General features: G+C 42.5%; 1 protein-coding gene across 6 annotated transcripts in view; it reads right to left on the bottom strand.

Moving 5' to 3' along the window:
- ENTREP1 (endosomal transmembrane epsin interactor 1) overlaps window positions 1–21,337 on the bottom strand; it is a 60,919-nt gene that overhangs the window by 8,726 nt on the left and 30,856 nt on the right. For 3 of the 6 annotated variants that reach the window (XM_033440212.2, XM_049710920.1, XM_049710924.1), the window contains 4 exons: window positions 15,039–15,149; window positions 7,514–7,642; window positions 5,902–6,009; window positions 5,648–5,781 (listed from right to left, as the gene is read on the bottom strand). In XM_033440212.2, coding sequence (XP_033296103.2) covers window positions 5,648–5,781; window positions 5,902–6,009; window positions 7,514–7,642; window positions 15,039–15,149 — 482 coding nt within the window. The remainder of the gene's footprint in view (window positions 1–5,647; window positions 5,782–5,901; window positions 6,010–7,513; window positions 7,643–15,038; window positions 15,150–21,337) is intronic. The other 3 variants (XM_049710923.1, XM_049710922.1, XM_049710921.1) reach the window with 2 other exon arrangements.

The following is a 21,337-nucleotide window of genomic DNA, read 5'->3' as shown; positions in this document are numbered from 1 at the left end:
ATCACAGAGTGCCTCTTCCTAAAGGTGGTCATTCAACAAACACTGATGGAGCGCTTGCTGTAGCTGTGGCTGTTGGCCTGTGGGTGAGAGACCTTTGATAGCAAAAAATAAAAACAAAAAACCCACAAGATGTTCCGCCAGCATTCACAGAAGGTTACACACACACACAAATTATCTAGATAACAAAGAACCTAAATTTGAAAACGACAGTTAAAAATACATGAAAGTTTGTACCTTAGGACAAAACTTCCAGTTATAAAATACATGCAGATAAGTCCTGGGGATGTAATACACGGCATGGTGACTATGGTTAATAATACTGCATGGTGTATTTGAAAGTTGTTAAGAGAGTAGGTCGTAAAAGTTCTCATCACAAGAAAAAAAAAACTTGTAACTATATGTAGTGATGGGTTAACTAGATTTATTGTGGTGACCATTTTACAATATATACAAGTGTTAAATCATTACTTGTTTACCTGTAACTAATACAATGTTATACGTCAATTATATCACAACTTTAAAAATACACAGAAGACCAAAAAAACTGTACTCAGGCCATGAAGTGTTGGGGAATGAAAAAAAGATAATAGCAAAAGTTTAACATTTGTTCTTGAAATGCAAAAATGGACATAAACTAAAGGAGATTGATGAAAAGAAATTCTGGGGCCAGCTGCCTACAAGGGACTGCTTTTGTTTTGTTTTGTTTTGTTTTCAACTGCATTTGCGATTGTTTCATTTGTGCCCATTTACAAAAATGCAATTGGTGGAAGAAAAAAATTGAAAAAGATGTGATATTCTGTCTTCCTAACAATAAAACTTCTGGAGTGCTGGGATTTAGAAGGATGAGATTCCTACAGCCTGAATGAAAAAGTGAGAAAGTGCTCCCCTTTCTTCCTGCATCTTTATTCAAAAACAAGACTCTCAGCTCGTGCTTGACCTGAGAGGAAAGGAGAAGGTCACGTGCTGACACCCCAGGCAGGGATGTGTGCAGGCTCAGCACATCTGAGGAGAGGCACCTACAGGAATGGTCCCTCCCTAGCCTGGCTGGGAGGGGTCCTGGTAAAGTCATCAAGAAAGGGATATTCTTCTCCCTTAGAGGAGGACTTGCCCACGGGTTTCACGCCAACTCTCCATTCCAGCTGAAGCTGTTTAAGAACTATAAACACCAAGTGACTCCAGGAATACAGACCCTTCGTGGACCTGACCTTGAAGACTTTCCTGACCAATGAACAAGGCAACTTGTTTTACTCACTGAGACCTATGCACTCCTTCCTTCGGCTCCAGAGGGCCAATCTTTAATCCTTAATTAGCATAATCCTGTGAGCATCTTTCCGGCACTTACAATCCCCCCTCAGTCAACTCCCCACGCGTTTCTTCACTGTGGTGTCCTTGCCTGGAAAGTTCATCCCCCAGCTTTGCTTGTTAGCTCTGGTGCTGTATATTTCATATTCCCAACCCAGTGGCTACCTATATGTTCCTATAGAAGAGAGAGGGCTTGCTTAGGACCAAGAAGTGGGAGGAACGGGCTTCGCTTTAGATCCTAAACTACTACAGAATCTCTTCAAGAAGGAAAACTGGGGGGAGAAAGGGGGTACACTTTATCTAAATTGGCTGAAAAATGAATGGCTTCTATGGTGGTTACTACAATGACCAGCAAAGCCTCATTTAGATGGAAGATGCTGCTAGAGTTGATGTAGCAGGAAAGTTCCTTTCCTACTAAGCAACTCTTCCTTATTTGTACCACTTTTGGGTAAATAAGGATCCATGGAGGGAAATAGGTCTGTTTGCTACAGGTTTTGTTCGTGATCCCTTATGGTACTCAACCCAGCTATAGAGCAGAATCACCCAGGAGGGTTCCTAAACTGGGCATGGCCCAGGCCTTACCTCTAGAAACTCTGCCCTAGTTGCCTGTGGTGGGGCCCATGTATCTGTATGCTGTCAGTGCTCCCAGGTGGTTCCAAGGCACAGCCAGGACTGAGACCACTGCTAAGCAAAATGGATTATGGTGGTTGAAATCAAAACCCTGTTATAGCTGGGACAGGTGATCAAACTTTTACTGAAAATGAGTGTCTTTAGAAAACTGTTGCCTGATAAGGTAGGGGTAAGATTAAGGGCTAAATGTTTCTTAAGAGTAAGAAACATGCCAAAAACATCTGAAACCATGCAACTAACAATGGTAGAGCACGGTCTAAAGCTTTTGCCTGTAGAAAGATTTTTTTAGCCCATTATCTCATAACAATCCTCTCAGGAGTCACATGACAAGGCAGGTGAATGAGGAAACTGAGGCTCAGAAATGGTAAGAGATCCACCCAAGGTGACCCTTTTAAGAGACTCCAGAGCCTGGGCTTATTCAAATTCATCCCAAAGTCTCCAGGAAACCTTCGCTGGTTCATGCTCATGAGACCTCAAGATGAACAGGAAACTCAAACAGATCATGCAAAATACGTTCTGCTTTGATGCTACAAATAGGCCCTGAGAACTTATCCGAGGCTGACGGAGCAACTAATATGACCTTGACCAAAGAACGATCCTCCTCTGTGTGCTGAGAGAGCTTGGCCCTTCCACGGGGCACATGTCGGTAGGGGTGTGGGAGTGGGGAGTGAGGCAGGGTCGCCCAGCCCAAAGCTGAGCACAGAGTCAAGCCTAGGCACAGCCCAGCTCCACTTGAGTTTGGGTTTTGAAGTTCATTTGGAGAGGAAATGGGTGGGCCTTGTTGCTTTCACCTTTAAGAAATGCCCAGGTCAACCTGGCTCCCATGCGCTCATCTTCAGTTTTCTCTAGCAGGTAACATCCCCACAGTATAACCAGGTCCACATTCACGAATTAGGTTGGAGACTTTCCTTTTTGACTCCTGGCTCAAGCCAATTTCTGAGACTGGGGGGACTCCCTGGAGTAGAGGAGATGGGGTACACAGCCCCCTCCAGTACTTACAAATTGATTCACAAAGTAGATAACCATCTTTGGATAGAAGCCTTGACTGCAATCAGGCTTCTACTTATGAGAGTAACTTGAGAAGCCCTTTTTCAAGGAGATACCAATGCATGAAATGGTTGTATTTATAGAAGCTAAATAAATAAAGCTCTTCTGAGAGGTCCTAATACCTTACAGGAAAACGGGAGCCTGTATTACGTGAAAACTCTTAACATAACTGATTGTGGAAATATTAATGATAAACATCTGTTAATATTCTTGCCTGCCTGCTTATAAGAAAGAAAATTATCAATTGGGGTTAAACAGCTAGTGTCTATGATGTTGATTTATACTGAGAATCTAGCAAAGTCAGTCAAATTTAAAAATATCTCTGATAGAATATGTATCTAAAGGTGAATAAATTTAGCCATTTGAAAAGGAGAAGTGGGCAAGGGGCAGTGGGGGAGACAGGCGCATGGGATTAAGAGACACAAACCACTATGTATAAAATAGATAAGCAGCACAAAATATTGTACAGCACAGGGAAATACAGCCATTGTTTTGTAATAACTTTAAATGGAATATGACTATAAAAATATTGGATCACTATGTTGTACACCTGAAACTAATACAATATTGTAAATCAACTACAATTTTTAAAATATACATAAAATGTTAAAAAAAAAAAGTGGCTGCATTCAGATATTGTAGAATTTTAGAAAATGAGGCTATTTGCCCATTGGAGATATGAGCTAGTGCTCCAGATATATACTTTAGGCCAAGCATTCTTGTTCTCTCAAGGGTGCTCTGCATAACCCCCTCCCCCATGTTCCTCTGGGAAGTTCTGGTTGGTAGAGCCCTTGATGACAAGCTCGTCTGTCTTCTTCCAGCTCAGACTTGGCCAGGGGCTGGCTCAGAGCTCAGAGGGGCAAATCCAGGGATGCACCCAGATGCTCAAAGACCCACAGTGATAAGCATGACTATGGAGGTGCAGAGAAGAGAAAGGAAAGAGGGAAGAAGGCCGGGGGATCCCACAGGTCAGCACTACTTCTAAACCCACATGACTTACTTTCCCTTTCTGCCACAGCATGAAATTAAATGTCTGCTGCCTCTTCTTAGGTCAACCAAGTGCTCACCCGCAACCTCAGAGAGCCAAGGAACTCTTCTTGAAGAGGGCATTTCTCTCCCCAACCATGGAGTAACAGGCACTTTTACTGTCCTTCAATGTGCACTCTGCAGACAGCCTGAGATTGGGCTACGTTTTTAGCAAACGTGTCCTATGGTACACAAAGAATATGTGTTTTGTTGCTATGTCCCTCTGGCCTCTGTAATTCTTGGCTCATTTCCTAAACGACCAGCGAAGCCATCCTGGCCCCTGAAGCTTCGAAATTCCAGCCCACCAGTCCCTGTACAAGAGGGAGGCTGAGCTGTCCCCCAGGCCATCTGTCCAGCCAGCTGATGTCCTTTCCAGCTTTGCGGTCATCTCTTATTTCCGCCGAGGTGGGTGGGCAGGGGAGGGGCTCGAGTGGGGTTTAGATACGAGCCTGAGGGACAAGTCAGGAAGATAACCCATTGAAAAGAACATTAACAGTGTCTGGGTGGGAGCCCACTGGTGAGCTCTTTCAAAATGACATGTGGCTGCCCTGAGCACTAGAAAATGGATTTCCAAAAACCCCAAGCCTGACATCAAATTTGTCTGACAACTCTCCACGTGTACCTCAGGGTTAAAAAGTAGAAATTCCAAGCCCTCTCAACAGCAAGGGAAAGACACTAGTCTTTCTTGTAGAATTCAGAGATTTGTTGTTTAGAAGTTTAAATGTAGGGTTTAAGTTTAAATGTAGGGTTGTTTTAGCCTTTAAATTCGGAGTAAGATCATCACTTCATCCTGGAAGCCAACCCTGACCAGCTGACTCTTCCTTCAAGCTCTCTGCAGCCCACTCACCAGTCTAGGTTAGGAAGTCCTCCTCTTGCACTCAAAATCTCCCTTTTGAGTACTACTGTGATCCTTTCAACACTCATTTTTAATGACCTAGACTGTGAGCTCCTTGATAGGGGTAGGAAGTTGGTATAACTCATTTTGAATTCCAATAACCCAGCACAGTAACTAGTAAGCAGCAGAGGATGGAGTGAATGTTTGTTGAATGAATAAATGAAGTCATTCTTTAGAATGGTACAATTCTAGAAGTGGCTAACAACCAAATGAATGCATGTAGCACTTCATCCTACAAATAATGATTTCTGAGATTTAAGAAACAGACGATCAAATTTCGAGCTAGAATTTGAAAAGGAGAATAAACACGGTATCTATTTTTTTTCTAGACCGAGGAGATGTAATTAATAATTAACCTTTTTTTAATGGCTGGGAAGAAGTTCATGATTTGAGGACCTGCTGATGGTTTACAATGAATATCGATTTGGCCCGACTGAGAGCGTTTCCAGGGCAACAGCAGTTTTCAATCATGTCAAATTACAGCAGTTATCTCACTGGGTGTCAGTTTTCCTAAGAAGCTAATTGAAATTGAAAAACTATATCCTTAGGTCAAGGTTTGACTTTTCTTTGGTTTCATGCAATTTGTCAGACCAAAAAAGAGAGAGAAAAACCGGACGATCCTGGAAAATAATACAATGTCTAGATTTTGGAGAGAAGTCAGAGCCCATGCTGTGAGTTCTGGAGACCCTTCGGCCTCAAAACTGAGAGCAGCCCAGAGACCTGGGCGGGGGTATGTAGGGAGGATACCTGCGGTTCGTCCGGGGTGTGCACGAGTAAAACGTGGCGAAATAGGAAGGGGGAGGCACTGGTGGCACAAAGTCGTCAGGGTCTGGGATGCGTCTGTGTTCCTCCACTTCTTCCGCAGAAATCTGTGATTCATCCTAATTAAACAGCACCTCGGTTAGTCAACAGCTCGGGGAGAAAAGCAACGGATGACACAACAAGGTCCGAGGGTGGGATCAGTGGAGTCACAGACACCCTGCCGCCTTGCATGGACTTACGACGCAGGATCTTCTGGCTGCAAAGATCTGAAGGTAGCGAAGGGCGGCTGCCACCAAGCAGACGGTGGTGGTCAGGGCATTCAAGGCACACAGGGCGAAAAGGACTTTCTGGAACCAGGAAACAAGGACGCACCTGAGTACCTCAAAACTGAGGACCAGAACGCAACATAAAAACTTTAAAAAATAATAATAATACTGCCCCAAGGAAGACAATTCCCATGAGAAAATGCATGTAAAGGACTTAGATGGTGTTTGGCTCATGCTGGGTGCCAAACACACACTGGTTATTATTAACACTGTCATGCAATAGTGTGTACTTCTTAATTTTAAAAACTTATCTTAGAAGATTCCTGTCCCGGGCAGACCTGGTATTACCATATTTCTTTTTGCATCAGAATCCTGTCTGGAAATATCCCTTCCAGCAAAGTACTGAATTTCTCTTCTGAAGTCAGCGTACCCAGTGATAGCAAATCCCAACCTCCCCCCTCCCACAGACTCCCACCAGGACAGCACGCTGCTTAATTCATGGCCACTGATTCTATTTCAGGAGCCACTGGCAGAGCTGCCCCGGGCACCCAATGAAGACAACACAGGGGGCAGGCTGGCCCGAGTGTCAACAGGGCTTGTCTCCTCTAAACACATGTCTCAAAATAGCAGCAAAGCCAATTCCAAAAGTTTCTGTTGCCACAGTCCTGGCTGCTTAGCGGGGCTTTCCCCAAGCAAAGTCCTGGCTCAGAAAGTTTGGGAGTGACTCAGCTACCGAAAATCCAGAAGCCAAAGAAAGAAGGCCATTTTCACATCCTCCGAAACTCAGAGAGCTGACAGCTTCTCTCTCTTTGCTTAGAGACTCCTCTTCCCCACAAGAAAATAAACCCAAAACAAAGATCTAAAGAAAGCCATCAGTGACGGACCATCCAAAAGCTAGTATCTCAGGGTTCACCAACTGAGCTTGTCACTCAGTGGGCTAACAGACCTTAAGTCAGGACGTGATTTTTATCCAATTCCCTAATAAAGGTTAATTTTGTATTTCTCTTCAGCTGGTATCATTTGCTTTTCATCTCTTTCGCTTAGTATAGTTGCGGCCTATTAAACAAGAGGTAGTGTCTTGACTTTCTCTTGTACTTTCTGGCCAATACATCTCCTTAGTCTATGTGTTTTAGAACGGCAGCACTCAACAGCCTACAGGATTCATTTAAGCCAACAAAGGAGCATTAGAACAATAACAAATGGGCATGGACTTTAGAGGTTCTGCTAAAACTACATCTTATATGTGTAGCGACATCATGGGTGTGTATGTGTGCATATGTGTGCGTGTATATGTAAATTCACATACGTACACATATACATGTGTATGCATTTAGGCTCCTTTACATTTTTTACTAGCTTATAATTCTTGAGCACAAAGAAGCTATCCATTCATAACTGAAGAGAAACACAATAACCTGTGGGTTCTCAATTCTTTCTCTAGGTCACTGATAAGGAGTCTCTCATATCTGCTTTCAATAGGGTTATTTGAAGGAGGTAAAAAAGGAGGAATATTTCAGGGAGCTTTGCCTTCCTTGGGGTCTCTGTGGTGTAGTTACTGGTGGGGGATGGAATCTATTCCAGATACCTTGAGTAGAAGGTGAACAGCACTACAAGGCTGAACTGGGAAGAGTTTCAAGGCATTTTCTTTGTCTGTGCATTTGGCTGGTTGAAATTCTTCACAACAGAAGCAAATCTTGCCTTCACCTAAATCCACCTTAAGGGGAAAAGGCAGAACAACAATTTAATTATTAAGTAAGAATACACAGGCCACACCATGGAACACCAATCCTACAGAATGAGACATGGCAGGGTTCAGTGTCAGGCAACGTCTACATCAGTCAGGACAGCCTAGGGTATGCTGGGTAACAACCAGCCCCCAAATTTCAGTGGCTTAATCAACCAAGGTTATTTCTTGACTATGCTACATGTCCACTGCAGGTCAGCAGAGGGCTCTGCTCATCATATTCCCTTAGGGACCGAAGTTGATGGAGCATCTACTATCTGAGGATTGAGGGTCACTATGCTAGAGACATGGAGAGCACATGATGAATTGCACATGGGCACTTAAAGCAGGTTTACAAGGTAAAAGGTAGGACACTCAGTTAAATTTGAATTCAGATAAACAGGTCATTCCTTAGGGTCAGTATGTCCCAAATATTGCATGAGATATGTTTATAGTAAAAAACTATTACTCTTTATTTGAAATTCAAATTTAATTTGGCGTCCTGTGTTTTCACTTGCTAAATCTGGTCACCCTAGCTTAAATCTTCCTCTTGGAAATGACACTCCTCACACAATGACACTCCAAAGTAAATCATATGGCTCCACTTAATCCAAGAGGGCAAGGAAGTTCACTCTACCACATGCCTGGAAGAAGCACAAGGTCTATTTGGTGAACAGTAGCCCTAAACCATGTAGGCTTAAAGAGATCTCTTAGTTCACATCTTCAGTGTGTTCACAGAGTCTAGTAGAAGAAGTTTTCTTTATTTGAAGTGATACAATTACTGATGAATAATCTCATATATTTTTAGTGAGATGCTTTGCAAACTTTGGGTCACTTTTCCAAGTTTCCATTGAGTCAGGTTGGGAACATATGAACTAGCTGATTTGGGCTAATAAGACCCATAATTTGGGAGCAGAGGTTCATTCTTACTTGCTCTGCAGCTTGAGCTGTTAAAGTTGGCTATTCTATTTTGGCTAAAAAGAAAGGCCACACCTCTTTCATACTTGTTCAATTAAATAGGCGGCTTTGACTTCACTAGCTGCAAAATTCTTCAGGAATCTTTAAGAATGACTGAACATTTACAATGCTTTTGTTGCTTAACAGAAAAAAAAAAAGCCTTTTTTCTCACTGAATTAAGATTCTTATCCTCTAGTCATAGTGGAAAATTTCATGGTAGTTTCCATATAAGGAGGAAACTTAGTTCCTTCTAATATAAGTTGACTAGGAAGCCAAAGGGAAAAATTTGTACCACTGGATTACACAATTTTTGGTTTGGTTTTCTTTTTCTTTTGAACTGCAGTTTACATACACAAATCATAAGCATACCATTCAAGGAATTTAGAGCCATGCATATCCCTCTGTAACCCAAACCCTTATCAACATACAGAACATACCATCACCAGAGAGAATTCCTTCACGTCCCTTCCTATGGACCCCTGCCCACACCCTCCAAAGAGACAACCACTGTTTGGATATTTTTTCCATATAGATTAGTTTTGCCTCTTACAGAATTCCATGAATCCTAGAACATTTTTTATTCCTTGTCCTTAAATCATATTGAAAGGGACGCATTACTAAAATAAACACGGATGCCCAGATTTTTTATAAATTTTGCCTCTGATACAAAGAATTACAACTAGAGTTACCTCGATGGCCTCCATAATCTATCAATTCACAACTACTTTGGTTTCTGTCTTTTCCTGGTTTGTCCACAAGAGCTTGTTATCTCAGCGACGTCCCCACACCTAGATCCACGACTCCACACACAAAGGCACAAGGCTGTTTCTATTTGAATTTTTCTTTCATTGTCTCACATTTTTGAAGGTACATCCTGCTGCTAATATCTAGATTCTTGGCTTCTAAAGGAAAACTTCTGTGGACATTCAGACAGGACTTCCCTAGGCAGGTGGGAACTATTCTTTCCCCTCAGGGATCTCTGACTTTCTCTTCGCTGCTCTTCCATAGTTAATCATATCCTTACACCAGGCTAAATTCATAAGGTAAATATTACTCCCAATGGGCTTTCTCCTTGAAGGTTTCCTGCTGAGAACTTCCTGTTTTAATACTAACAGCATTATTTAGTATAACAAAGAAGCACCTAATAGAGATGATTCATTCTTCTCATGTCTCCATTCTGTTCAAGTACACAAGGCCCTCTCTCACCAAGCAGGAACCAAGCTCACGTTTTTCAACGCGACACAGTGCAATTTCCATTTCTTACATTGTATAAGCCTCAAGATCTTACCTGAGGACTTCACCTCCCCTAGGTAAGACTAGGTGTCATCTTACAAAGTACTCCCTTCCCACATGAGTCCATTCTTAATCCAAGGCATTATTTTAAGACAGAAACCAATCCTGTGTGGGCTGCACATACAGAAACCTCAGCTCTCTGGAAACTTTGGATGGCAAGATTTTCCAGGTTAGTGATAATTAATCCCTTTAAACAAAGGATCTTATCTGAAAGTTAATCACTATGCAAACAATAATGAATATCTATCACTGTGCCCAGCTGATATAGGAAAGCCCTGAGGCTTCGTGCAAAATGATTCTAGGCAACCGTGCCTTTTGTGTTCCTCATTCTTCCTGTTTCTGACCCTTCACCTGCCTTCTTAATCCCATCTGCCCAATATTTCTGAAAACTTATTCTAACTTCTCTTCAATGTCTTTAACCATCTGCAAACAACCCTGTCGAATCTCCCCATTCTTAAATGAAAAAATCCCTCTTTCATACTTGACACTATTACCTGAAGCTGTCAGATCCTCTCCTTCCTCCCGTCATCAATCACTATCATGGCTCTCTATCCTAGCTGCACATTAGAATCTTCTGGGAAGATTTCCCCAAAATGACGATGCCATCTTTAGCAACTAGGGAACTGCAAGTTACAGCAACGGTGAGATCTTGACTTAGCCCCATCAGACTGGCAAAAAATTAGAGGGTAACACTTGTTGTAGGTAGAGGGTTACCGGTAGAAATGTAAGTTAAAGCTCTTTAATAAAGGAACTGTCCATACATTTTATTCCCAACCACTTCAGAAAACCGTTGAGCAGTTTCTTTTAAAGTTAGACATACGTTTACCACATGACCCAGCAATTCCATACTTATGTATTTACTCAAGAGAAATGCGAACAGGCCCCCCAAAAAATTATACAAAAATGTTCACAACAGCTTTGTTCATAACACCCCTAAACTGGAAACAACCCAAATGCCCATCAACAGGAGAACTGATAAAACAAACTGTGCTATTTTTATACAATGAAATATTGCCCTGATTAAGAAAAGAGAGTGAGAAGGGAAGAGCAAACAACTGATATGACCCAAAAACATGGATGAATCTCAAAAACATCATGCTGAGCTAAATAAGTCAGACACAAAAAGGTACATGACTCCACCTGCATGAAGTTCAAGAACAGACGAAACTAATCTATGGTGAAAGAAACTGGAACAGTGGTTGCCTATGAGAGAGTTGAGACTGCCTGAAAGAAGACAGCAAATAACTTTCTAAAGTGATAAAAATGCTCTAGATTTTGTCTGGGGTGTACACATGAGTGTATTTGTCATGATGAATGTAGACTTTGGTCAAAACTTAATGAACTGCACACTTGAGATCTGGTCATTTCGCTATAGATTTTATCTCAGTTTTTTAAAAAAATGGATAGAATCAGCAAATGGTTGAATGTGCTATAAAAAAAAAATGAGATAAACAGAAGAACAATCCTTGTCCTGGGAGCCTGCTCCGCTTAGGTCACAGCCCCGATGGAGATCTGCAGAATAGTATTCATAGCAGCACTGCTTCTATCTGTCAAAACCCAAACCACAACGGACAACAAGAAAATAGAGAACTGACTTGTTCAAAGGAAAAAAGGGTGTTAGAGATGTACCTAATATATCTTTAAGTGAGAAAAACAATATGCAGGGAAGTGGATACAAAAGCTCCCATTTCTGAAGAATAAGTAGTGAACAACCCCACCCCATACACATCTACATAAGGTTACATGAGCATGAAACATGAAAGGAAATCCCCCAGCTTGTTACCGTGGATTCAGGGTGACTGGTGTAGATGGTGAGGCAAAGAGGGAAGGAGAGAATCCCTTCCTCAGAAAGACTCCACTTGCCAAATACGTTCCCTAATGAAAAACAATTACAATATGGTCCTGTTGATGAAAAATTAGGTGTGTTTTTATCCATAAAGACAGTGCAAAAAACCTGTCAAATGGTTAACTATGATGTCCCCAAACAGTGAGATTTCAAATGATTTTTAAGTTCCATCCTACACTTTTATGGCTTGTCCAATTATATAATTAGAAACAATCCCAGAGTTGGTTTTGTGGTGGGAAAACTTTTTAATTAAAAATACACTTTAAAACTTAAAAAAATACTGATGCTAAGACCCCCACTCCAGGGCAGTTGAGAATCTCTGAGTATGGGGCCCAAGTCTGGGTATTCTTTAAAAAGTTCCCCTAGGTGATTCTAACAGGGAGTCAGGGTAGAGAAGCACAGTATTTCTCAGAAAAGTCAACCATATAGACCCTTATGCCTTGTAATTTGGCTTCTGTTTGTTCCAGAGCCAACAGTGATCTAACCACTCAGGCTAACTAACTACTAACTAACCACTGCCCTTGGAATCCTCTCCTCTCCTGGCTTCGACCCACTCCCTTTATTTATTTATTGTTCAAGGCCCATCTCAAATACCTATGTTCCAGGTATCCTTTTCCCCTCTTCCCAAGAGTAGAAGTCCTTCTTCTTTTGCACCCCCAGAGCACTGTGTCTCACTCTGATGGCTGATCACAGACTCCTTTGCTTTGCAGTTGGGCATTTATTCATTCCCTCCACAAACACTGATCAAGCACCTGCCATGGTTATCCCACTCCTCTTGCTACGTGATAAACGTCTAGGTCAGAAACGATGTCTGACTTTTCTTTCTACTCTCTGCAGTTTCTAGCATGGGGTCTTGCATATAATAGATGCTACTCTTTTATCGAACTGTCTTTTAAAATATTATGACTTTTCACTTCTAGCCTGTCTGTTCTCTTTGCCCCTTCCAATTTTCTGTGTAATTAGTAACAGGAAGAACAAGCCTTGTTTAAAATTTATTTTCTGGGAACTCTATGTATGTAAAGAAGTCTGTGGGAGGTGCTGTTGAAAACTCCCAAGAAAATACAGAGCCAGACACTGTTCTTAGGAAGATTCCAGACCAGGAGAAGAGAGAAGAAAGGTATATGAATACCTTTAGTCCAAAAAAGGAAAGAGAAATGCTTCAGAGATGTACAGATAGGAATTCTGGAAGATTACCTTCCCTGGGGATCAGGGACTATTTCCTTAAGAAGATCACTGTTGAATGAGGCTTTAAAAGGCTGACACCATTTGGATGAACAGGGATGTAAGGGACAGGGAATGGTCGGGGGAGAGACAGCATCGTCAGAAACAGGAAAGTAGGGCAGGAGCTTGGGTAATGACATGCGGGCTCGGGCTCCATTACAGGGAGTGTGAGTTGCTGCAGCAGGAGAGCAGGATGAGGGCAAATGATACAGGGCCTTAAAAACCAGAAAACATTGTGAGCCTGTGCTTCCAAAACTTACACTTATTAAGTGAGGGAATGGCAAAAATCAAACAAATTTGTGAAGGGTTGTTAAGGAAGAGCAATAGGTTTTTAGTGAGTCCAGGAGGAGCTTTCCTATCTGGGAAGGCCATGAGTTTCACTGCAAGGACCTGGTCACAGTGTTTTGAGAAATGTGGCAGCCTTCTTCACTTGCATCCTGCTGGTTTTGAAAGGGCGAGATTGCCATGGAACCAAGTTCCAGATAGATGAGGTTTACTACAACCTGTAAAGAGTCCACTTCTTTTGCTTTGTGCCACAGGGAGATATTTGTTACAGAAAAGTCCTCTTAAAAAGTTCAGAGGGCTTCCCTGGTGGCGCAGTGGTTGAGAGTCCGCCTGCCGATGCAGGGGACACAGGTTCGTGCCCCGGTCCGGGAAGATCCCACATGCCGCGGAGCGGCTGGGCCCGTGAGCCATGACCACTGAGCCTGCGCGTCCGGAGCCTGTGCTCCACAACGGGAGAGGCCACAACAGTGAGAGGCCCACATACGGCAAAAACAAAACAAAACAAAACAAAACAAGACAAAACAAAAAGTTCAGAGATGGCCAACAATTCCACCTTCCAGGCACATATTCCAGAGAACTGACCCATTTCCGTGGCAGCATTGTTCACAATAGCCAAAAGGTGGAAAGAACCCAAGTGCCCTCCGATGGATGAAGGGTAAACAAAATGTGTCCTCTATATACAGTGAAATAGTATCCAGCTTTAAAAAGGAAGGAAATTCTGATACCTACGACAACATGAGTACATATTGAGCATGTTATGCTAAGTGAAATAAGCAATTACTAAAAGACAAATACTGTATGATTCCACTTATATCTGGTAACAAGAGCAGTCAAATCCACAGCGTCAGAAAGAGTGGTTGTTGGGCTTCCCTGGTGGCGCAGTGGTTGAGAGTCCGCCTGCCGATGCGCGGGACACGGGTTCGTGCCCCGGTCTGGGAAGATCCCACATGCCGCGGAGCGGCTGGGCCCGTGAGCCATGGCCGCTGGGCCTGCGCATCCGGAGCCTGTGCTCCGCAACGGGAGAGGCCACAACAGTGGGAGGCCCGGGTACCGCAAAAAATAAAAAAAAATTAAAAAAACAACAAGAAAGAATGGTTGCCGGAGGCCAGCGGGAGGAGGGGATGGAAGAGTTCTAGAGATCGGTTGCATAACAATGCGAATGTACTTAACACTACTGAATGGTTAAGATGCTAAATTTTTTGCTACGGGCATTTTACTATAACAATTAAAAAACAGGAAAATAGAAATTGACATAGTACAGGTCCATAACCTCTAACCACAATTCTGAAATCCAAAAAGCTCTGGAAACCAAAAATTCTGCATTACATTCTGTTGTCCAGACTCCACTGGGATGTTACAGAATAAACAGTATATGCATCACATTTACCTTCTAAAAATTGGAAAAACTCTGAATGCTGAAACACACCTGGCCTCCAAAGGTTTCAGATAAAGGACTGCTGACCTAAATTCTGATAATATCCATTTTTCCTCTTTAGATGAGAGCGGATAGATATTGACTGTGGACAACTGATCCATCTATTCACTAACTAATGATGCATGTGGTTCTCCTGGCTGGTCCCTGCTTTGGAAAAAAAAATTGACAACCTGAGTAAAATACTTAGCAGGAAGCTCTTGGTTTTGTTTTCCTGCTTCCTTTGACCAACTTCAGGTTTCATTTTAAGATGCTGCCTGGTCCTGGGTGTTGCCAGCCACACACTGGCACCCGGGAAAGCCGGGCAGGCCAGGGTCGGCCCAGGCGCACAGTGATGATTCAGAACTGCTTACCAGATCACATCTGGGCACGCTGGACACGAACTGGGCCCCTTGGCAGCCTAGGATAAATCCGGCTAAATTCAGAAGGACACACACCACAGAGAGCAGCACAAAAAGGTTCACCTGAAACAGCAAGAAAAGAGGCAGTTAGAAAAAAGACCGTGGCTAAATTCAGAGATAGTTTTGTCTGAGTAAAAAAAAACTCATATTCTTTCCCTAGAGGAAACATTAAAAAAAAGTCAGAACAATGTTTTTAATGTACAAACTTCTTTTTTTTCATTTTTTAGAATGTTTTAAATTGTGCTGAGGAATGTCCCTGACCCTCAAGTCTTCTCAGTTTCCAGTCCCTATTTTTCTTGCTCTTTGCAAATGAGGGAGTTCTGTTAGCTGTACACTACCTTAAGCCATGGCTATTTCCTCCTTGAGCCATTGTTATTTTTTTCTGACTTTTACAGGATCATGGTAACTAGACAAATGGAGAATTCTAGAATATAAGTGGAACCCAGGAAAATCAAGGAGCTCAGAGTCATTACCAGCCAGAAATCACAGTATGTGTGAAAATAAAGATGAGTCTTTTTTCAGTTCCAAACAGTGTTGGTACTAAAGAAAAGGTGTGCAGTGATCTTCCATGTACTTGTATCCAAAGTTAAATATTACAAATACTACCCTAAATGATTAAAAATCGACAGAAATCAACCAAGAAGCCAGTATTTACTTAGCGCAAATTAGAGACTACAAAGGCTTTTCAACCTGAGAACTCTGATTATTGTCAAAATCAAACCTTAATGTAAATATAAAAGATTGGAGCTAATGATTATCAGTGTTAGAACCAAGCAACATTTCAGGTAGCTGATATGTCAGAACTGGCTGGCAAATGAGTTCACACGTGAACTCTACTACAGAAAGCTCATCCTTTATTGCTGGTATTCCAAGAAGCTTGAAAGTATCTCCCCAGACCCAGGTTATGAGTCAATATTTAGTATCACATGATGCCACTTTTCTTAAGAGGAATTCTTCCTTCCTCTCCAAGAGGAGCTTATGAATTATAAATACCGAGTGACTCCAGGAATCCAGACCCTTGCTGGACTTGACTGAAGACTCTTTCCTGACCAATGAACAAGGCGACTCGTTTTTCACTGAGGAATCTGGCTTCTGCTTCTCTCCTTTTTTGTTAATTTGTAAAAGGACTGTGTGCCCTGTCATCAAATCTTGAGGAAAAAGCTGGAAGCGGCTACTGTGTTACTGTTTCCCAGGCTAGATTCTTCCAGGTCTGTAGTACTTGACTTGCACTGTGCCCCCTTGCAAGAGCCCCCTCTTGCACTGCCAAAGCTTTTGGGAAAATGAGAATGCATAATTGGCAAAAGACGGGACATGGTCTTCTAACATGGGCTTCTTTTATGCCCTGGCAGTTGCTGTGCAAAGAGACTTAATACATCTGGAAACTTCACACCCAGCAACACAATAATTGTTACTATGGGGAAGTCTTGAACTTGCCTTTAGAAATTTTTTTTTAATGAAATATCAGATGCCTTAAAAAGAAAACATGGTTATAATCCTTATTCCTACCAGCCCACCACTAATCTTCATAACTGAAACTTAGCAGCATCAGATATGGAGTGGGTGAGAGTTCATTACCCAACACTGGACCCCAAATCTCTCCATTAAAATCTTAAATCCAGCTCATCAAAAGACACCATTAAGAAATCAATACAGGATTTCCCTGGTGGTGCAGTGGTTAAGAGTCCACCTGCCAATGCAGGGGACACAGGTTCGAGCCCTGGTCCGGGAAGATCCCACATGCCGTGGAGCAACTAAGCTGTGCACCTCAACTACTGAGCCTGTGCTCTAGAGCCCACTTGCCACGACTACTGAAGCCCACGCGCTTAGAGCCTGTGCTCCGCAACAAGAGAAGCCACCACAATGAGAAGCCCGCGTGCTGCAACGAAGAGTAGCCCCTGCTCGCTGCAACTAGAGAAAGCCCACGCACAGCAGTGAAGACCCAACACAGACAAAAATAAAATAAATATATAAATAAATAAATATATATATATATATATGAGCTTTTTTTAAAAAAAAAGCGTAGTTGCCTGTTTTGGGGAGGAGGCGTGGAGTGAGGGGCTGACTGGGAAGAGATAAGGGAATTTTCTGGAGTTATAAAAATGTTCTATATCTTATTTTGGATATTGGCTACATGGGTGTATCCAACTGCTAAAACTTAGCTAACTGAACACTTATGATCTGGGATTTATATAAATTATATTTAATATATATTTTTTAAATAAGGAAGAAAATCCTGAGTACAGCTGCCAAGACAGGAGTGTGAGTTCATATAGTGAATACGATCTACTTCTAAAATGTCAGAACAACAAAAACAAGACGAGAGAAGGCCCCAGGGATTCACTGCCTGGTGGGCTTGGCTTCTCTCCTACACTGGAGGGGCTGCTAATGAGAAGTTAAAGCCACATCACCAGAATGCCGCCCTGCGAACCCCAGAATGAGGACATGGGCCAAGGCACACGGCTGTGTACAAAATAGCCGTGCACTGTTCCCCAAATTTATCCCTAAATTTGGCTTTTTTATTACTATTATTAACACTCTGGCCAAACACTGGCCAAATGGTCATCTAATTACAGTAAGTCCCCTACATACAAATGAGCTCCGTTCAGAGAGCGTGTTGGTAAGTCCAATTTGTTCATAAGTCCAGCAGAGTTAGCCTAGGTACCCAACTAACACAATCGGCTATATAGTACTGTACTGTAATAGGTTTATAATACTTTTCACACAAACAATACATAAAAAACCAACCAACACAAAAAATAAAGAAAACATTTTTAATCTTACAGTACAGTACCTTGAAAAGTACAGTACAACATCGGCATATGGGGGCTGGCATCAAGTGAACAGGCAAGAAGAGTTACTGACTGGAGGAGGGGGAGGAGGTGGGAGACGGTAGAGCTGAAGGACCGTCAGCGATAGGAGACGGAGGACAAGCTGCCATTTCACTCATGCTTGAATGCATGTTCGCATCTTTGAAAGTTCTCAACTTGAAGGTTCGTAGGTAGGGGACTTACCGTACTCTAGGGGACTTACCGTACTCTAGTGTAGACCACTGTGGTATATATATCAGACATGGCAGATATTAGGATACCAAGCATATCTCTTCCAGAGGTTGGATCAGGCTCAACCGTACAAAATACTGGAGTTATAAGGGATTCAGGATATACAGGGACCTTCAGAATGGACCCCTCTGGCTTTCACCTAGTTATAATGGTATAACATCCAGGACTCAAATATCCATCTGAACCATCACCAGATGGCATCCCCTTAAACAGAAGACAGTGAAAAATCACCTACTAGTGAAGAACATCATAGTCACAAAGCCCACAGAGCTATACCTGGAAAAGGGAAGAATTTCTTATATTTTCTTCTATTGTCATCATTCTTGCCTTTAAAAAAATCATTGCAGGTGATTTGAGTTTCTCTTTGTGAAAGACACCAGAATTTGGGATCAGGCTTTCCCCTTGCTTGCTGTGATATCTTAGACAACCTCCATGAGACTCACTTTTCTCATCTGTTAAAAAGGTCTATTGTCCTACTGGGAGAAAATATTTGCAAATGATGCAACTGACAAGGGCTTAATTTCCAAAATAAACAAATAGCTCATACAACTCAACAACAACAACAAAATAACCCAGTTGAAAAATGGGCAGAAGACCTAAATTGACATTTCTTCAAAGAACACATACAGATGGCCAACATATGCATGAAAAGATGCTCAACATTGCTAATTATTAGAGAAATGCAAATCAAAACTACAATGAGGTACCACCTCACACCGGTCAGAATGGCCATCATCAAAAAGTCTACAAACAATAAATGCTAGAGAGGGTGTGGAGAAAAGGGAATCCTCCTACATTCTCAGTGGGAATGTAAATTGGTGCAGCCACTATGGAAAACAGCATGGAGGTTCTTCAAAAAACTAAAAACAGAGTTGCCATATGATCCAGCAATGCCACTCCTGGGCATATTCTGGACAAAACTATAAATCGAAAAGATACACGCATCCCTATGTTCATAGCATCACTATTTACAATAGCCAAGACATGGAAGCAATCTAAATGTCCATGGACAGATGAGTAGATAAAGAAGATGTGGTACATATATACAACGGAATATTACTCAGCCATAAAGAAGAATGAAATAGTGCCATTTGCAGCAACATGGATGGACCTAGAGATTACCATAAGTCAGAAAGAGAAAGACAAATACCATATGATATCACTTATCTGTAGAATCTAAAATATGACACAGGGCTTCCCTGGTGGCGCAGTAGTTAAGAATCCGCCTGCCAATGCAGGGGGCACAGGTTTGAGCCCTGGTCCAGGAAGATCCCACATGCCACGGAGCAACTAAACCCACGCACCACAACTACTGAGCCTGCGCTCTAGAGCCCATGAGCCATGAGTACTGAGCCCATGTGCCACAATTACTGAAGCCTGCACGCCTATAGCCCGTGCTCCGCAACAAGAGAAGCCACCGCAATGAGAAGCCCACGCACCGCAATGAAGAGTAGTCCCCACTCCCTGCAACTAGAGAAAGCCTGCAGCAGCAACGAAGACCCAACGCAGTCAAAGATAAATAAATAAATTTATTTAAAAAAATAAAATAAAGTGAAATAAAATATGACAAATGAACTTACCTACGAAACAGAAACAGACTCACAGACATAGAGAACAGAATTGTGGTTTCCCAGGGGGAGCGAGGGGGAGGGAGAGATGGATTGGGAATTTGGGATTAGCAGACATAAACTCTATATTATACATAGAATGGATAAACAACAAGGCCCTACTGTATAGCACAGGGAACTATATTCAATATCGTATCATAAACCATAATGGAAAAGAATATGAAAAAGAATGTGTATATATGTATAACTGAATCATTTTGCTATACAGCAGAAATTAACACAACATTGTAAATCAATTATACTTCAACAAAATAGGTTAAAAAAAAAAAGGTCTATCATCCTAGGTACCTCCCAAGATTAATGAGAGACTCACACAAAATGATGTATATGAAAATCTTCTGTATCTCGCAAAATGCTAGGCAACCAGTTTTACTATTACTAATAATAGGCATTTCCTCTTTAGGGGAGCACCTTTTTATTATAAAATGAATTTCATTCCATCTAATACCAGCACCTTGTATCTTACACTTGTGATGCACCTGAATTTGTGGCAGCTGGAAAGGATATATACAAACTGTAAGAATGATCTGTAGGTATATTGTTTCCAAAACTTCTCCATAATTCTTTCTGCGACCTGCTTTAGGAACTCACTCCACCACGATGACCATTGTCACGTGTACGGGGTGTCTCCTGTTGGCCCCTCTAGATCCTCTCTCTACTCTTCACTCCATCCCCTCCTCCCATGGAGACTGACCCGCAGACCGTATCACTGGGGCTCCTTTGCCCTCTGGTGTCTGGTTTGGTTCAGCCAATGGGGAGGCCTGGCAGAAGATCCAAGGGAGGGAGGAGAGTGAGGCTGGGGTGTTCCTCTCCTGGTTCCCTCTCTGCAGCCTCAGGATGGCTGTGTTCCTCATGAAAAGCCACAGGTCGGGCTTCCCTGGTGGCTCAGTGGTTGAGAGTCCGCCTGCCGATGCGGGGGACGCGGGTTCGTGCCCCGGTCCGGGAGGATCCCACATGCCAGGGAGCGGTTGGGCCCGTGAGCCATGGTCGCTGAGCCTGCGTGTACCGGAGCCTGTGCTCCGCAACGGGAGAGGCCACAACAGTGAGAGGCCCGCGTACCGCAAAAAAAAAACAAAGAAAAGCCACAGGTCCTCTCAAGGTCTCAAGGGGTCCCTCTGTACATGATCCCGACTTCCGGATTCTGACCACCGTTCTCCCGTCAGGACTAGGGATGGTAACAGCTTCACTGTCCCCTACACCCTGCACAGACCTTTGTGAACAGGCCCGTAATTAACTGCTTGTCAAGTTATAGTTTTATTGTCATCTGTGTTTTACCAAGACCTTGACTAACAACAACTTCTCTATAAAATTTTTCCTTACATTTAACCTAATTTTTTTCTGCTGTTTAAGCCTAGCTCCTATTGTTCTCACTTCAAATTCAACATTACTTGTTCAATGAAGTGAACCCCGTGGGTTACAGTCCCTGAATTCTACTGAAGCCAATTCATCACTGGGTTTTACCATCAAGAAAAAGAAAAGCCCAGAGCTGATGGAGAAATGTCTTCCTAGAACTTGTACTTTAGACATGAAAGACAGTGGGACTCAGAAAGCAGAGAGCTTGCCT

This window comes from Orcinus orca, chromosome 6, assembly GCF_937001465.1.
Source record: "Orcinus orca chromosome 6, mOrcOrc1.1, whole genome shotgun sequence".
In the NCBI taxonomy this organism is placed as follows: Eukaryota; Metazoa; Chordata; class Mammalia; order Artiodactyla; family Delphinidae; genus Orcinus; species Orcinus orca.
The sequence above is the reverse complement of the archived record's forward strand: the minus strand, read 5'-3'. Positions and strand labels throughout refer to the sequence as shown.